The 19198-nt window shown below is 46.3% G+C and overlaps 1 protein-coding gene across 1 annotated transcript in view; it reads right to left on the reverse strand.

Annotated features, from left to right (window-relative positions):
• Positions 1–18755, reverse strand: part of LOC311123547 (actin-binding LIM protein 3-like) — a gene marked incomplete at both ends in the record, with an annotated part of 67724 nt that extends 48969 nt beyond the window's left edge. The window contains 7 exons of the mRNA XM_084197791.1: positions 4955–5026; positions 6463–6521; positions 6633–6720; positions 11451–11544; positions 11655–11781; positions 13991–14106; positions 18572–18755. Coding sequence (XP_084053917.1) covers positions 4955–5026; positions 6463–6521; positions 6633–6720; positions 11451–11544; positions 11655–11781; positions 13991–14106; positions 18572–18755 — 740 coding nt within the window. The remainder of the gene's footprint in view (positions 1–4954; positions 5027–6462; positions 6522–6632; positions 6721–11450; positions 11545–11654; positions 11782–13990; positions 14107–18571) is intronic.
• Positions 18756–19198: the final 443 nt, after the last annotated feature.

The following is a 19198-nucleotide window of genomic DNA, read 5'->3' on the forward strand; positions in this document are numbered from 1 at the left end:
TCCCTGTATATAGCTCCACAGTGATCTGGTACTGATACTCCCTGTATATAGCTCCACATTGATCTGGTACTGGTACTCCCTGTATATAGCTCCACATTGATCTGGTACTGATACTCCCTGTATATAGCTCCACATTGATCTGGTACTGGTACTCCCTGTATATAGCTCCACGTTGATCTGGTACTGATACTCCCTGTATATAGCTCCACATTGATCTGGTACTGATACTCCCTGTATATAGCTCCACATTGATCTGGTACTGGTACCTCCTGTATATAGCTCCACAGTGATCTGGTACTGGTATTCCCTGTATATAGCTCCACAGTGATCTGGTACTGATACTCCCTGTATATAGCTCCACAGTGATCTCATACTGGTACTCCCTGTATATAGCTCCACAGTGATCTCATACTGATACTCCCTGTATATAGCTCCACAGTGATCTGGTACTGGTACTCCCTGTATATAGCTCCACAGTGATCTGGTACTGATACTCCCTGTATATAGCTCCACATTGATCTGGTACTGATACTCCCTGTATATAGCTCCACATTGATCTGGTACTGATACTCCCTGTATATAGCTCCACATTGATCTGGTACTGGTACTCCCTGTATATAGCTCCACATTGATCAGGTACTGGTACTCCCTGTATATAGCTCCACATTGATCTGGTACTGATACTCCCTGTATATAGCTCCACATTGATCTGGTACTGGTACTCCCTGTATATAGCTCCACAGTGATCTCATACTGGTACTCCCTGTATATAGCTCCACATTGATCAGGTACTGGTACTCCCTGTATATAGCTCCACTGTAATCTGGTACTGGTACTCCCTGTATATAGTTCCACATTGATCTGGTACTTGTACTCCATGTATATAACTCCACAGTGATCTCATACTGCTACTCCCTGTATATAGCTCCACAGTGATCTGGTACTGGTACTCCCTGTATATAGCTCCACAGTGATCTGGTACTGATACTCCCTGTATATAGCTCCACATTGATCTGGTACTGGTACTCCCTGTATATAGCTCCACATTGATCTGGTACTGATACTCCCTGTATATAGCTCCACAGTGATCTGGTACTGATACTCCCTGTATATAGCTCCACAGTGATCTGGTACTGGTACTCCCTGTATATAGCTCCACAGTGATCTGGTACTGGTACTCCCTTTATATAGCTCCACAGTGATCTGGTACTGATACTCCCTGTATATAGCTCTACATTGATCTGGTACTGGTACTCCCTGTATATAGCTCCACATTGATCTGGTACTGATACTCCCTGTATATAGCTCCACAGTGATCTGGTACTGATACTCCCTGTATATAGCTCCACAGTGATCTCATACTGGTACTCCCTGTAAATAGCTCCACAGTGATCTGGCACTGGTACTCCCTGTATATAGTTCCACATTGATCTGGTACTGGTACTCCCTGTATATAGCTCCACAGTGATCTCATACTGGTACTCCCTGTATATAACTCCACAGTGATCTCATACTGATACTCCCTGTATATAGCTCCACATTGATCTGGTACTGATACTCCCTGTATATAGCTCCACATTGATCTGGCACTGGTACTCCCTGTATATAGCTCCACATTGATCTGGTACTGGTACTCCCTGTATATAGCTCCACAGTGATCTGGTACTGATACTCCCTGTATATAGCTCCACATTGATCTGGTACTGGTACTCCCTGTATATAGCTCCACATTGATCTGGTACTGGTACTCCCTGTATATAGCTCCACAGTCATCTCATACTGGTACTCCCTGTATATAACTCCACAGTGACCTCATACTGATACTCCCTGTATATAGCTAAACAGTGATCTGGTACTGATACTCCCTGTATATAGCTCCACATTGATCAGGTACTGGTACTCCCTGTATATAGCTCCACTGTAATCTGGTACTGGTACTCCCTGTATATAGTTCCACATTGATCTGGTACTTGTACTCCCTGTATATAACTCCACAGTGATCTCATACTGCTACTCCCTGTATATAGCTCCACAGTGATCTGGTACTGGTACTCCCTGTATATAGCTCCACAGTGATCTGGTACTGGTACTCCCTTTATATAGCTCCACAGTGATCTGGTACTGGTACTCCCTTTATATAGCTCCACATTGATCTGGTACTGATACTCCCTGTATATAGCTCCACAGTGATCTGGTACTGCTACTCCCTGTATATAGCTCCACAGTGATCTGGTACTGGTACTCCCTGTATATAGCTCCACAGTGATCTGGTACTGATACTCCCTGTATATAGCTCCACATTGATCTGGTACTGGTACTCCCTGTATATAGCTCCACATTGATCTGGTACTGATACTCCCTGTATATAGCTCCACAGTGATCTGGTACTGATACTCCCTGTATATAGCTCCACAGTGATCTCATACTGGTACTCCCTGTAAATAGCTCCACAGTGATCTGGCACTGGTACTCCCTGTATATAGTTCCACATTGATCTGGTACTGGTACTCCCTGTATATAGCTCTACAGTGATCTGGTACTGATACTCCCTGTATATAGCTCCACATTGATCTGGTACTGGTACTCCCTGTATATAGCTCCACAGTGATCTCATACTGGTACTCCCTGTATATAACTCCACAGTGATCTCATACTGATACTCCCTGTATATAGCTCCACATTGATCTGGTACTGATACTCCCTGTATATAGCTCCACATTGATCTGGCACTGGTACTCCCTGTATATAGCTCCACATTGATCTGGTACTGGTACTCCCTGTATATAGCTCCACAGTGACCTCATACTGATACTCCCTGTATATAGCTAAACAGTGATCTGGTACTGATACTTCCTGTATACAGCTCCACATTGATCAAGTACTGGTACTCCCTGTATATAGCTCCACTGTAATCTGGTACTGGTACTCCCTGTATATAGTTCCACATTGATCTGGTACTTGTACTCCCTGTATATAACTCCACAGTGATCTCATACTGCTACTCCCTGTATATAGCTCCACAGTGATCTGGTACTGGTACTCCCTGTATATAGCTCCACAGTGATCTGGTACTGGTACTCCCTTTATATAGCTCCACAGTGATCTGGTACTGATACTCCCTGTATATAGCTCCACATTGATCTGGTACTGGTACTCCCTATATATAGCTCCACATTGATCTGGTACTGATACTCCCTGTATATAGCTCCACATTGATCTGGTACTGGTACTCCCTGTATATAGCTCCACAGTGATCTCATACTGGTACTCCCTGTATATAGCTCCACAGTGATCTGGTACTGATACTCCCTGTATATAGCTCCACATTGATCTGGTACTGGTACTCCCTGTATATAGCTCCACAGTGATCTCATACTGGTACTCCCTGTATATAGCTCCACAGTGATCTGGTACTGATACTCCCTGTATATAGCTCCACATTGATCTGGTACTGGTACTCCCTTTATATTGCTCCACAGTGATCTGGTACTGATCCTCCCTGCATATAGCTCCACATTGATCTGGTACTGGTACTCCCTGTATATAGCTCTACATTGATCTGGTACTGATACTCCCTGTATATAGCTTCACAGTGATCTGGTACTGATACTCCCTGTATATAGCTCCACAGTGATCTGGTACTGGTACTCCCTGTATATAGCTCCACATTGATCTGGTACTGGTACTCCCTGTATATAGCTCCACAGTGATCTGGTGCTGATACTCCCTGTATATAGGTTCACATTGATCTGGTACTTCTACTCCCTGTATATAACTCCATAGTGATCTCATACTGATACTCCCTGTATATAGCTCCACAGTGATCTGGTACTGGTACTCCCTGTATATAGCTCCACTTTGATTTGGTACTGATACTCCCTGTATATAGCTCCACATTGATCTGGTACTGGTACTCCCTTTATATAGCTCCACAGTGATCTGGTACTGATACTCCCTGTATATAGCTCCACATTGATCTGGTACTGGTACTCCCTGTATATAGCTCCACATTGATCTGGTACTGATACTCCCTGTATATAGCTCCACAGTGATCTGGTACTGGTACTCCCTGTATATAGCTCCACAGTGATCTGGTACTGATACTCCCTGTATATAGCTCCACATTGATCTGGTACTGGTACTCCCTGTATATAGCTCCACAGTGATCTGGTACTGATACTCCCTGTATATAGCTCCACATTGATCTGGTACTGGTACTCCCTGTATATAGCTCCACATTGATCTGGTACTGGTACTCTCCGTATATAGCTCCACAGTGATCTCATACTGGTACTCCCTGTATATAGCTCCACAGTGATCTGGTACTGATACTCCCTGTATATAGCTCCACATTGATCTGGTACTGGTACTCCCTGTATATAGCTCCACATTGATCTGGTACTGGTACTCTCCGTATATAGCTCCACAGTGATCTCATACTGGTACTCCCTGTATATAGCTCCACAGTGATCTGGCACTGGTATCCCTGTATTTAGCTCCAGATTGATCTGGTACTGGTACTCCCTGTATATAGCTCCACATTGATCTGGTGCTGATACTCCCTGTATATAGCTCTACATTGATCTGGTACTGGTACTCCCTGTATATAGCTCCATTCTTGTGTATTTTAATCCGTTCATGTTACCATTTCTTTGCTCTGCATCATTGGGAAGGGCTCGTCAGCAAACATTTCACGGTAAAGACTACAGCCTTTGTATTCGGCGCATATGACAAACTATTGATTTGATTTGATTTGATAGGAAATGACATATGGTGGATATTCCCACTAGCCCAGGCCTACACCAATCAAACACTTTTAGATAGTGAGAAGTACTGAATGAGTGCACACTTCAGGAGAAAATTGATTTGTCCATTGGGTTTGTATATTCAAAGCTAGTGGGCCCTGAAGGTTGGGTGGAGCTAGAGGAACATTGGCTTGTGATTGGTTACTCACACAGATGACATGGCTGGGAGAGCCAATAGACGAACTCGGTGGAGAGATGGAGGTCTCTGACAGACGTCGGTGCTGTGGAAAGAAATAAAACAAAGATGAAGGATGGTAGAAAACATCTACTGTCAAAATCTGTCTCATTCCAGATGACTTTGGAAATGTTTCTGTGGAAGTAGAGTGATATCTGTCTTCTGTAGAAGTAGAGTGAAATCTGTGTTCTGTAGAGTGATATCTGTGTTCTGTAGAAGTAGAGTGATATCTGTGTTCTGTAGAGTGATATATGTGTTCTGTAGAAGTAGAGTGATATCTGTGTTCTGTAGAGTGATATCTCTGTTCTGTAGAAGTAGAGTGATATCTGTGTTCTGTAGAGTGATATCTGTGTTCTGTAGAAGTAGAGTGATATCTGTGTTCTGTAGAGTGATATCTGTGTTCTGTAGAGTGATATCTGTGTTCTGTAGAAGTAGAGTGATATCTGTGTTCTGTAGAGTGATATCTGTGTTCTGTAGAAGTAGAGTGATATCTGTGTTCTGTAGAGTGATATCTATGTTCTGTAGAGTGATATCTGTGTTCTGTAGATGTAGAGTGATATCTGTGTTCTGTAGAGTGATATATGTGTTCTGTAGAGTGATATCTGTGTTATGTAGAAGTAGAGGGATATCTGTGACCTGTAGAGTGATATGTGTTCTGTAGAAGTAGAGTGATATCACTCCAGAGTGGCGCAGTGGTCTAAGGCACTGCATTGTGCGATCGGGAGACCCATGGGGTGGCGCACAATTGGCTCAGCGCCGGCAGGGATGTAACTTAGTTGGTAGAGCATGGCGTTTGCAATGCCATGGTTGTGGGTTCGATTCCCACGGGGGGCAAGTATGAAAAATAAAAAAATTATGTATGCACTCACTAACTGTAAGTCGCTCTGGATAAGATCATCTGCTAAATGAATAAAATGTAAATGTAAATATCTGTGTTCTGTAGAATGATATCTGTGTTCTGTAGAAGTAGAGTGATATCTGTGCTCTATAGAGTGATGGTTTCACCTGTCTTGTGCTTGTCTCCACCCCCCACCAGGTGTCTCCCATTATCCCATGTGTAGTTATACCAGCATTTTCTGTTGCCAGTTCGTCTTGTCAAGCTTACCCACGGGTTTCCTGTACTCCTGTTTTGCTCTACTCCCTGTTTTCCAGTTTTTCCCGGTTTTGACCATTCTGCCTGCCCTGACCCTGAGCCTGCCTGCCGTTCTGTACCTTGTGACACTGTTCTGGATTACTGACCTCTGCCTGCCCCGACCCTGAGTCTGCCTGCCATTTCTGTACCTTTCGGACTCTGCTCTGTATTACTGACCTCTGCCTGCCCTTGACCTGTCGTTTGCCTGCCCCCTGTTTTTGTAAATAACTTTTTTGTTATTTCAAACTGTCTGCATCTGGGTTTTATCCTGAGCCTTGATAGATATCTGTGTTCTGTAGAGTGATATCTGTGTTCTGTAGAGTAGAGTATTATTTGTGTTTCTGTCTCACCCTGAGTCTTCTCTCTGCTCTGGCCGCCTGCTTACACAAAGGATGCCACACCTCACCACCTGACAGAGAGAAAGAGAGAGAGAGTGAGAGAGAGAGAGAGACGAGAGTAATTCTGTGTTTTATAAGTCAGTGATGCTGTGTGTGTGTGTGTGTGTGTGTGTGTGTGTTACCATGCAGGTACATTTCTTCTCCCTCTGTGAACATCATGTGACATCGGGCACAGCGGGCACAGGTAGGGTGGTAGTGCTTACCCCCCGCCTGGAGAGAGAGAGAGAGAGAGGGGGGGGGGGGGGGGGGGGGGGGGGGGGTGAGGAAGATGAGGTAAATTATTTGAATGTGAACATCTTGTAAAGATAGCTAATCATGCTAATGGTCAGTTACCAGTGGTCACCAGTGGTCTCCTCCTTAATGATAGCCTATCAGTGGGATAATAATGATGGTTGTCATAACGACCCCCCTGTTCAACAGCTCCTACACTGAGGGTTCCTCCCAAATGGCACCCTATTCATAGGTATTGCACTAGGACCCATAGGCCTCTGGTCAATAGTAGGGCACTATGTTGGAAAAAGGGTACCATTTGGGACACAACCTGAGCCCTGCCTTCCTACAGTAATTAGCACAACCATCCCTCTGGGTCACCTAGACACATTATACAGAGAGGGTGAGGGAGATGAGGAGGTGTGTGTCTGAGAGAGAGAGAGATGGAGGGAGGGAGAAAGAGGGCGAGAGAGATGGAGAGAGAGAGCGTGTATGTGAAATAATTTGTGTGTGTGATATAGAGAGAGAAAGGTTCCTGTACAGATTAGTGTAATGTAAGGTTCCTGTACAGATTAGTGTAATTTACAGTTCCTGTACAGGTCCGTGTAATGTTAATTTCCTGTATCGATCAGTGTAATGTTCATTTCCTGTACAGATCAGTGCAATGTTCATTTCCTGTACAGATCAGTGTAATGTTCATTTAATATACAGATCAGTGTAATGTTCATTTCATGTACAGATCAGTGTAATGTTCACTTCATGTACAGATAAGTGTAATGTTCATTTCCTGTAAAGATCAGTGTATAGAGCTAAATCGTATTTTCAACCCAGCTTCCGCCGTCTGTCTCAGGTGGCTCTGAGAGTGAGGCTTCAGCAGTCACTGGAAGCCCCGTTTCCATCTCCAGTGTTCTGAGCTTCCTTCTTGTGTTTTTCGAGAACAGCCCATTTACCTGCGGTCCCAGAGGCAGCCGTTAACGGTAAGGTAAGAGTCTGTAATGAGGCCTTGGGTCTCTAATGGCTGCTGGGCCTGTTAGCTCTAATGGTCTATTAGACCTTGGAGACAGAGACAGAGAGGCAGGAGGAAAGAGAGGCCTGCTAGTTCTAATGGTCTATTAGACCTTGGAGACAGAGACAGAGAGGCAGGAGGAAAGAGAGGCCTGCTAGTTCTAATGGTCTATTAGACCTTGGAGACAGAGACAGAGAGGCAGGAGGAAAGAGAGGCCTGCTAGTTCTAATGGTCTATTAGACCTTGGAGACAGAGAGGCAGGAGGAAAGAGAGGCCTGCTAGATCCTGCTGTGTTCTCACTGCTCATTACTGGAACAATCTCATCAGATGAGCTTCACTCACTGTTTAATGAACCTTTAGTTCATTAGTCCGCTGTTAACATGGTGGAAACATTGTTCATTAGTCCATTGTTAATATGGTCCCAAACATTGTTCATTAGTCCATTGTTAATATGGTCCCAAACATTGTTCATTAGTCCATTGTTAATATGGTCCCAAACATTGTGCATATCAGCAGTTGTTTTTTCACTAAATAGCTAAACGTTTGATGATGATGCATTTTGCATCATATGATGACATGGTGAGTGAGACATGTAACATTTGTTGGGACCATATCAGTGGATTAATGAAAACAATCCTTAATATGTTTTTTGAGTAAAGTAATAATTTAAGACTATCAGACTATTACAGACTGCAGCTACAGCATCGGTATCTGGACCCACACACAGACACACACACCAGAAACACACACACACACCAGAAACACATACACACAGAAACACACACCAGAAACACACACACACACCAGAAACACACCAGAAACACACCATAAAACACAACATAAACACACCATAAACACACCATAAAACACACCACAAACACACCAGAAACACACCAGAAAGAGAACATAAACACAACATTGACACAACATACACACAACATAAACACAAGTTAAACACAACATAAACACACCAGAGACACACAAACACACCAGAAACACACCAGAAACACACACACACCAGAAACACACCAGAAACACACCAGAAACACCAGAAACACACCAGAAACACACCAGAAACACAACATAAACACAACATACACACAACATACACACAACATACACACAACATACACACAACATAAACACAACTTAAACACACCAGAAACACACCAGAAACACACACACCAGAAACACAACATAAACACACCATAAACACAACATAGACACAACATAAACACACACACACAATAAACACAACATAGACACAACATAAACACACACACAACATAAACACAACATAACACAACATAAACACAACATAAACAAAAACACAAACACAACATAAACACAACATAAACACACCATTAACACAACATAAACACAACATAAACACACACCAGAAGCACAACATTAACACAACATTAACACACCAGAAACACAACATAAACACAACATAAACACAACATAAACACACCATAAACACACCATAAACACAACAAAAACACACACACACACACCAGAAACACAACATAAACACACCACAAACACAACATAAACACACCATAAACACAACATAAACACACACACACCAGAAACACAACATAAACACACCATAAACACAACATAAACACAACATAAACACAACATAAACACACACACACACACACACCAGAAACACACACACACACACCAGAAACACACACGCATACACCAGAAACACACACGCACACACACACACACACAAACACACACACACACACACACACACACATACACACACACACACACACACACACACACACACACACACCATAAACACACACACACACAAACCCTAAACCAGGGTGCAAGTTTAGTTTTTTCCCCTAACACTACACAGCCGATCAAAGTTTAGTTGATTATTTGAATCGGCTGTGTAGTGCTACGGCAAAAACCAAAACGTGCACCCCTTGTGGTCCCAAGGGGAAACCCTGCCATAAACACACACACAGGCACACACACACCATCAACACACACACACACAGGCACAGACACCATAATCACACACACACACACCACAGGCCAGCAGATAAAGCCAGCCGTGTTGTAGAATCTGTTAATAACCCAGAGAGAGAGAGACTGATGGAGAGGCACAGAGTACTTCACACACACAGAGGAGAGGAGAGGAGAGGAGAGGTGAGAGGAGAGGTGAGGAGAGGTGAGAGGAGGAGAGGAGAGGTGAGAGTAGGAGAGGAGAGGAGGAGAGATGAGGAGAGGTGAGAGGAGGAGAGGAGAGGTGAGAGTAGGAGAGGAGAGGAGGAGAGGAGAGGAGAGGAGAGGTGAGAGGAGGAGAGGAGAGGTGAGAGTAGGAGAGGAGGGGTGAGGAGAGGTGAGAGGAGGAGAGGAGAGGAGAGGTGAGGAGAGGTGAGAGGAGGAGAGGAGATGTGAGAGGAGGAGAGGAGAGGTGAGAGTAGGAGAGGAGAGGAGAGGAGAGGAGAGGAGAGGAGAGGAGAGGAGAGGAGAGGAGAGGAGAGGAGAGGAGAGGAAAGGTGAGAGGAGGAGAGGAAAGGTGAGAGGAGGAGAGGTGAGAGTAGGAGAGGAGAGGAGAGGAGAGGTGAGAGGAGGAGAGGAGGAGAGGAGAGAGGAGAGGAGAGGTGAGAGTAGGAGAGGAGAGGTGAGGAGAGATGTGAGGAGAGGAGAGGAGAGGAGAGGAGAGGAGAGGAGAGGAGAGGAGAGGAGAGGAGAGGAGAGGAGAGGAGAGGAGAGGAGAGGAAGAGAGGAGAGGTGAGAGTAGGAGAGGAGAGGTGAGAGGAGGAGAGGAGAAGTGAGGAGAGGTGAGGAGAGGTGAGAGGAGGAGAGGAGAGGTGAGAGTAGGAGAGGAGAGGAGGAGAGGAGAGGTGAGAGGAGGAGAGGAGAGGTGAGAGTAGGAGAGGAGAGGTGAGTAGAGGTGAGAGGAGGAGAGGAGAGGAGAGGCGAGGATAGGTGAGAGGAGGAGAGGTGAGAGGAGGAGAGGAGAGGTGAGAGGAGGAGAGGTGAGAGGAGAGGTGAGAGTAGGAGAGGAGAGGAGAGGAGAGGAGAGGAGAGGAGAGGAGAGGAGAGAAGAGGTTAGGAGAGGAGAGGAGAGGAGAGGAGAGGAGAGGAGAGGAGAGGAGAGGAGAGGAGAGGAGAGGAGAGGAGAGGAGAGGAGAGGAGAGGAGAGGAGAGGAGAGGAGAGGAGAGGAGAGGAGAGGAGAGGAGAGGAGAGGTGAGAGTAGGAGAGGAGAGGTGAGAGGAGGAGAAGAGAGGAGAGGTGAGAGTAGGAGAGGAGAGGAGAGGTGAGGAGAGGTGAGAGGAGGAGAGGAGAGGAGAGGTGAGAGGAGAAGAGGAGAGGTGAGAGTAGGAGAGGAGGAGAAGAGAGGAGAGGTGAGAGTAGGAGAGGATAGGTGAGGAGAGGTGAGAGGAGGAGAGGAAAGGTGAGGAGAGGAGAGGAGAGGTGAGAGTAGGAGAGGAGAGGAGAGAGGAGGAGAGGGAGAGGAGAGGAGAGGAGAGGAGAGGAGAGGAGAGGAGAGGAGAGGAGAGGAGATGTGAGAGGAGGAGAGGAAAGGTGAGAGGAGGAGACGAGAAGTGAGGAGAGGTGAGAGGAGAGGAGGAGAGGAGGAGAGAAGAGGTGAGAGGACGAGAGGAGAGGTAAGGAGAGGAGAGGAGGAGAGGAGAGGAGGAGAGGAGAGGGCCACAGAGGACAACATAGGTGTGTGTCAGAGCTCACCTCCAGTACCCGTCCACTGATGTATCTGCTGCACGTCTCACACTTAATCCCAAACTGGGCGTGATAATCGGACTCACAGTACGGCACGTTGTCCCTGAAACACAAAGGGTTAAACACATACAAAATTACAATCAAAGGTGTGAGTGTGTACATGTGTCTGTCTCTTTGTATGTGTGTGGTGTGTCTGTTTGTGTATGTACTGACTTGCTGATGTACTCTCCAGTGAGGACCATGTTGCAGGTGTGACACTTGAAGCAGCTGACATGCCACTGTTTCTCCAACGCCAGCAGAGACTGTCCTTGTTTTATATCCTCTCCACACCCTGAACAGTCTGGAGAGAGAGGGAGGAGGGGGAGGGAGGGGGGAGATGGGTAGAGGGAGAGGGAGGGGGAGAGGTGGGGGAAGAGGAGGGAGGGGAGAGGGAGAGAGAGGGGGGGATGTGGAGAGGTAGGAGGGGGGAGAGGGATAGGGATGGGGAGGGATAGAAGGGGGAGAGGCAGAGAGGGGGAAGGAGGGAGGAGGAGATGGAGGAGGGGGGAAGCGGGAGAGAGGGGGAGGGAGGGAGGGAGGGGGAGAGGAAGGGGGAGATGGGGAGAAGGAGGGAGGAGGGGGGGGGAGAGGAAGGAAGGGGGTGAGAGGGTGAAGAGAGGGGGAGAGAGGGGGATGAGGAGGGAGGGGAGGGGAGGAGGGAGGGGAGGGGAGGGGAGGGGGAACGAGGCGAAGAGAATGGGTGAGAATAAGGGGGGTGAGAAAAAAGGACAAACCTGAGGGGCTAATGTATCTATTCAACCCAACAACGCCTGTGTCAACTCAGTGTATCAGCCCTATACCTGCAGACTCCTACAGGGATGTGGTCTTGGGGTTGGTTTAGAGTGTGTCCTCCTAAAGGGATGTGGTCTAGGGGTTGGTTTAGAGTGTGTCCTCCTAAAGGGATGTGGTCTAGGGGTTGGTTTAGAGTGTGTCCTCCTAAAGGGATGTGGTCTAGGGGTTGGTTTAGAGTGTGTCCTCCTAAAGGGATGTGGTCTAGGGGTTGGTTTAGAGTGTGTCCTCCTAAAGGGATGTGGTCTAGGGGTTGGTTTAGAGTGTGTCCTCCTAAAGGGATGTGGTCTAGGGGTTGGTTTAGAGTGTGTCCTCCTAAAGGGATGTGGTCTAGGGGTTGGTTTAGAGTGTGTCCTCCTAAAGGGATGTGGTCTTGGGGTTGGTTTAGAGTGTGTCCTCCTAAAGGGATGTGGTCTAGGGGTTGGTTTAGAGTGTGTCCTCCTAAAGGGATGTGGTCTAGGGGTTGGTTTAGAGTGTGTCCTCCTAAAGGGATGTGGTCTAGGGGTTGGTTTAGAGTGTGTCCTCCTAAAGGGATGTGGTCTAGGGGTTGGTTTAGAGTGTGTCCTCCTAAAGGGATGTGGTCTAGGGGTTGGCTTAGAGTGTGTCCCCCTAAAGGGATGTGGTCTTGGGGTTGGTTTAGAGTGTGTCCTCCTAAAGGGATGTGGTCTAGGGGTTGGTTTAGAGTGTGTCCTCCTAAAGGGATGTGGTCTTGGGGTTGGTTTAGAGTGTGTCCCCCTAAAGGGATGTGGTCTAGGGGTTGGTTTAGAGTGTGTCCTCCTAAAGGGATGTGGTCTTGGGGTTGGTTTAGAGTGTGTCCTCCTAAAGGGATGTGGTCTAGGGGTTGATTCTTGATTGGGTCACCATAAAGGGGTGTGGTCTAGGGGTTGGTTCTTGACTGTGTCCTCCTAAAGTGGTGTGGTCTAGGGGTTAGTTCTAGATTGGTTCCAAGTAGAGTTCTTCACGGATCCACCAGTACCCGAATACCCGAGACCCGATCCGGGACCCGAGCGGGTCCGGATCCAGAATTCTAATTAATGTCACAGGTCTGGGTCGGATCTGATATGATTGTCACGGGTCTCGGGTATGTGTAATTTTAACTGACTTGTCCGGAAGGGTCCGTACAGATCCGAACGTGACTGCTCCAGTAGATAGAGAGAGACATTGTATAATTTATGCTGCTCCTTTTCACCAGAGTGGAGCATGGCACGTGTAGCAAGCTAGCTTAACTAGCTTCCCGCTACGGTTTGATACAGTCAAGACAGGTACTACGTAATCATATTTGATGATCAATAACCTAGCTATGGCAGATATTATTCTACTATAGAGCGAGTCTGCTTGGTTGGTTGCTGTCTCTCGTCTCTCCCTTCCTCTTCCCTGCTCCCCATGTCACTCGTTCACAGTACAGCCCCTCCCCTGCCTGCTAGAGCGGCACCTCTCTCTCCCTCCTCTCGCGCTTTATGAGCTCCGGTTAATAAAGTAGCCTAAAAAATGACTTTTCTGCTGCTTCCCTCACTAGGACCAGGTCTGGATCCGACCAGGTCTATACGGAACGGGTCTAGTTGTCCTCGGGTCCGTTCGGAAAGGGTCTCTATATAAAAAATATATATATTCATATCGGGTCCGGGTGGGAAAGCCCCAGGTCCATTTCGGAACTGGTCCAACTTTTTGGACCCTTGAAGACCTCTAGTTCAAAGTCACGAGGTCAAGAGGGCGGGACTTACGGCTGGGTCCGTGGATCTTGATTGGTTCGTTGGAGGTGACGAGTGTGTGAGAACACTGCTGACACACACAGTCCTTTCCACTGAACGTCACTCTGTCTCCGATAGGGAACGGCTTCCTGCATGGGGGAAGATACACACTGATTAAACACACACTAGCGTACACATACACATTCACACACGTACACACACTGCGCCCAGGGGAGACACTACAGCTGGTAAAACCTGGTCATTGTCCTCATCACTGCACAACCAACGCTCTCACGCCATGCTGGGATGAGGACACACACACACACACACACACACACACACACACACACACACACACACACACACACACACACACACACACACACACACTCACACTCTAAACAAACTGGTTTCACTGTGACTGAGGAAAATGAACTCAAAAGCCTATGAAGCCCAGATTTTGATTCATGTGGGAATAACCCCTTAATTTAACCAGAGAACACTGAGTGTGTGGGTGTAAGTTGGGAATTAATATTTGATGTGAGAGAGGAGAAATTATCTTTGGTTGTATTTGGATGGCCTACAGAATGTTAGTGTGCTTTCTAGCGTGTCTGGAGACCATCGTTTGATGCTTTGAGATAGCTGATGTTGTTAGTAGTAAACTAGAGGAGTAGTAGACTAGAGGAGTAGTACACTAGAGGAGTAGACTATAGTAGTAGACTAGAGGAGTAATAGACTACAGGAGTAGTAGACTGGAGGAGCAGTAGACTAGAGGAGTAGTAGACTAGAGGAGTAGTAGACTAGAGGAGAGTAGACTAGAGGAGTAGTAGACTAGAGGAGTAGTAGACTAGAGCAGTAGACTTGAGGAGCAGTAGACTAGAGGAGTAGTAGACTAGAGGAGTAGTAGACTAGAGGAGTAGTAGACTAGAGGAGTAGTAGACTAGAGGAGTAGACTAGAGGAGTAGACTAGAGGAGTAGTAGACTAGAGGAATAGTAGACTAGAGGAGTAGTAGACTAGAGGAGTAGACTAGAGGAGTAGTAGACTAGATGAGTAGTATAATAGAGGAGTAGTAGGCTAGAGTAGTAGACTAGAGGAGTAGTAGACTAGAGTAGTAGACTAGAGGAGTAGACTGGAGGAGTAGTAGACTAGAGTAGTAGACTAGAGTAGTAGACTAGAGGAGTAGTAGACTAGAGGAGTAGTAGACTAGAGTAGTAGACTAGAGGAGTAGACTAGAGGAGTAGTAGACTAGAGTAGTAGACTAGAGGAGTAGTAGACTAGAGTAGTAGTAGACTAAAGTAGTAGACTAGAGGAGTAGACTAGAGGAGTAGCAGACTAGAGTAGTAGACTAGTGTAGTAGACTAGAGGAGTAGTAGACTAGAGTAGTAGACTAGAGGAGTAGTAGACTAGAGTAGTAGACTAGAGGAGTAGACTAGAGGAGTAGTAGACTAGAGTAGTAGACTAGAGGAGTAGACTAGAGGAGTAGTAGACTAGAGTAGTAGACTAGAGGGGTAGTAGACTAGAGGAGTAGACTAGAGTAGTAGACTAGAGGAGTAGTAGACTAGAGGAGTAGACTAGAGGAGTAGACTAGAGGAGTAGTAGACTAGAGGAATAGTAGACTAGAGGAGTAGTAGACTAGAGGAGTAGACTAGAGGAGTAGACGACTAGAGGAGTAGTAGACTAGAGGAGTAGTAGACTAGAGGAGTAGACTAGAGGAGTAGCAGACTAGAGGAGTGGTAGACTAGAGGAGGAGTAGACTAGAGGAGAAGTAGACTAGAGGAGTAGACTAGAGGAGTAGTAGACTAGAGGAGTAGACTAGAGGAGTACACTAGAGGAGTAGTAGACTAGAGGAATAGTAGACTAGAGGAGGAGTAGACTAGAGTAGTAGACTAGAGGAGTAGTAAACTAGAGGAGTAGTAGACTAGAGGAGTAGACTAGAGGAGTAGACTAGAGGAGTAGACTAGAGGAATAGTAGACTAGAGGAGTAGACTAGAGGAGTAGACTAGAGGAGTAGTAGACTAGAGGAGTAGACTAGAGGAGTAGACTAGAGGAATAGTAGACTAGAGGAGTAGTAGACTAGAGTAGTAGACTAGAGGAGTAGACTAGAGGAGCAGTAGACTAGAGGAGTAGACCAGAGGAGCAGTAGACTAGAGGAGTAGTAGACTAGAGGAGTACACTACAGGAGTAGTAGACTAGAGGAGTAGTAGACTAGAGGAGTAGTAGACTAGAGGAGTAGACTAGAGGAGTAGTATACTAGAGGAGTAGTAGACTAGAGGAGTAGTAGACTAGAGTAGTAGACTAGAGGAGTAGACTAGAGGAGTAGACCAGAGGAGCAGTAGACTAGAGGAGTAGTAGACTAGAGGAGTACACTACAGGAGTAGTAGACTAGAGGAGTAGTAGACTAGAGGAGTAGTAGACTAGAGGAGTAGACTAGAGGAGTAGTAGACTAGAGGAGTAGTAGACTAGAGGAGTAGACTAGAGGAGTAGTAGACTAGAGGAGTAGACTGGAGGAGCAGTAGACTAGATGATTAGTAGACTAGAGGAGTACACTACAGGAGTAGTAGACTAGAGGAGTAGTAGACTAGAGGAGTAGTAGACTAGAGGAGTAGACTAGAGGAGTAGTAGACTAGAGGAGTAGTAGACTAGAGGAGTAGTAGATTAGAGGAGTAGACTGGAGGAGCAGTAAACTAGAGCAGTAGACTTGAGGAGCAGTAGACTAGAGGAGTAGTAGACTAGAGGAGTAGTAGACTAGAGGAGTAGACTAGAGGAGTAGTAGACTAGAGGAGGAATAGACTAGAGGAGTAGACTAGAGGAGTAGTAGACTAGAGGAGTAGACTAGAGGAGTAGTAGACTAGAGTAGTAGACTAGAGGAGTAGACTAGAGGAGTAGACTAGAGGAGTAGACTAGAGGAGTAGTAGACTAGAGGAGGAGTAGACTAGAGGAGTAGACTAGAGAAGCAGTAGACTAGAGGAGTATACTTGAGGAGTAGTAGACTAGAGTAGTAGACTGGAGGAGCAGTAGACTAGAGCAGTAGACTTGAGGAGCAGTAGACTAGAGGAGAAGTAGACTAGAGGAATAGTAGACTAGAGGAGTTGTAGACTAGAGGAGTAGACTAGAGGAGTAGACGAGAGGAGTAGTAGATTAGAGTAGTAGCTAGAGGAGAAGTAGACTAGAGGAGTAGTAGACTAGAGGAGTAGTAGACTAGAGGAGTAGACTAGAGGAGGAATAGACTAGAGGAGTAGTAGACTAGAGGAGCAGTAGACTAGAGGAGTAGACTAGAGGAGTAGTAGACTAGAGTAGTAGACTAGAGGAGTAGTAGACTAGAGGGGCAGTATACTTGAGGAGTAGTAGACTAGAGGAGCAGTAGACTAGAGGAGTAGACTAGAGGAGTAGTAGACTAGAGTAGTAGACTAGAGGAGTAGTAGACTAGAGGAGTAGTAGACTAGAGGAGTAGTAGACTAGAGGAGTAGACTAGAGGAGTAGTAGACTGGAGGAGTAGTAGACTAGAGGAGTAGTAGACTAGAGTAGTAGACTAGAGCAGTAGACTAGAGGAGTAGTAGACTAGAGGAGTAGTAGACTTGAGGAGTAGTAGACTAGAGGAGTAGACTAGAGGAGTAGACTAGAGTAGTAGTAGACTAGAGTAGTAGACTAGAGGAGTAGTAGACTAGAGTAGTAGACTAGAGGAGTAGTAGACTAGAGGAGTAGACTAGAGGAGTAGACTAGAGGAGTAGTAGACTGGAGGAGCAGTAGACTAGAGGAGTAGTAGACTAGAGGGGTAGTAGACTAGAGGAGTAGTAGACTTGAGGAGTAGTAGACTAGAGGAGTAGACTAGAGGAGTAGTAGACTAGAGGAGTAGTAGACTTGAGGAGTAGTAGACTAGAGGAGTAGACTAGAGGAGTAGACTAGAGTAGTAGTAGACTAGAGTAGTAGACTAGAGGAGTAGTAGACTAGAGTAGTAGACTAGAGGAGTAGTAGACTAGAGGAGTAGACTAGAGGAGTAGACTAGAGGAGTAGTAGACTGGAGGAGCAGTAGACTAGAGGAGTAGTAGACTAGAGGAGTAGTAGACTAGAGGAGTAGTAGACTGGAGGAGTAGTAGACTAGAGGAGTAGTAGACTAGAGGAGTAGTAGACTAGAGGAGTAGACTAGAGCAGTAGACTTGAGGAGCAGTAGACTTGAGGAGTAGTAGACTTGAGGAGTGTGTGTGTGTGACTTTGCTGTTACCTGCGTGTGTCTCTTCCTCCAGTCTCTCTGCACCGTCAGCCTTGCTCTGCGCTTTCAACTTTTACTCTACATATTTAATGGAAGCTGCGATACTCTGGCCACAAACGCAGCGCTGCTATTTCTGTCCTACTCTGACAGCACGCTCTCTGTCTCTGTCTCCCACCATCTCTGCTGCATTTTCAAAACACCAGTTCACTGAAACGCAAGACAGAGCTAACTACAAAAGAGCTCACCCTCACTGTTTCACTTGATCACATTGATCAATCAGGAGAAGTGTGCTTGTGTGTGTGTGTGTGTTTGAGAGCGTGTGTACAGTATGCATGTTAGGGAGAGAGAATGTGTGTGTGCGTGCATGCGTGTGTGTGCGTTGGTGGATGTGTGTGCGTGTGTGTACCTGCAGACACTGCAGACGAAGCAGGTAGGGTGGTAGGTCCTCCCCAGAGCGGAGACCACTTCCCCGGTGATGAATCCATCACAGCGGTCACAGCGCATCCCGTACAGACGCTGGTAGTCTGACGTACAGATGTACTCACCACTCTTCTGAAAGAACCCAGATCTAGCAAGGTCACACCCACACACTGGAGAGAGATGGGGGGAGAATGGGGGAAGAGAGAGAGACAGAGAGGGGGGAGAGAGAGAAAGAGAGCGAGGGGGAAGAGGAAAGAGAGAAAGAGAGAGAGAAAGAAAGAAAGAGAAAGAGAGAGAGAGATTGTGGATTAGGTTAAAGACTGAACACTCAAACTATTCTACATGAACAACCACAGAAAAAACGAGACACAAAACTGATTGCACCAAGCTACAGTAATTCCTCGGTTTTAGCTTTGGTGGCAAATCTAGTCTATATCCCGGGTTTGGACCCAGTTGGTCACATCTGCCCCACGTTCACAGTAAACTGTTCGAAATTATCCAATTCATGTTTTATGGGGAGCTCAGATGGTTGTTTGGTGGTTGTTTTAACAGAGAGGAACTTTGTTGGGTTTCATTAGGTTTCCTCCTCCCAGCTTCTCCAGAACACCCCACC

Source organism: Coregonus lavaretus (assembly GCF_964263955.1).
Source record: "Coregonus lavaretus genome assembly, contig: HAP1_SCAFFOLD_3093, whole genome shotgun sequence".
NCBI lineage: Eukaryota > Metazoa > Chordata > Actinopteri > Salmoniformes > Salmonidae > Coregonus > Coregonus lavaretus.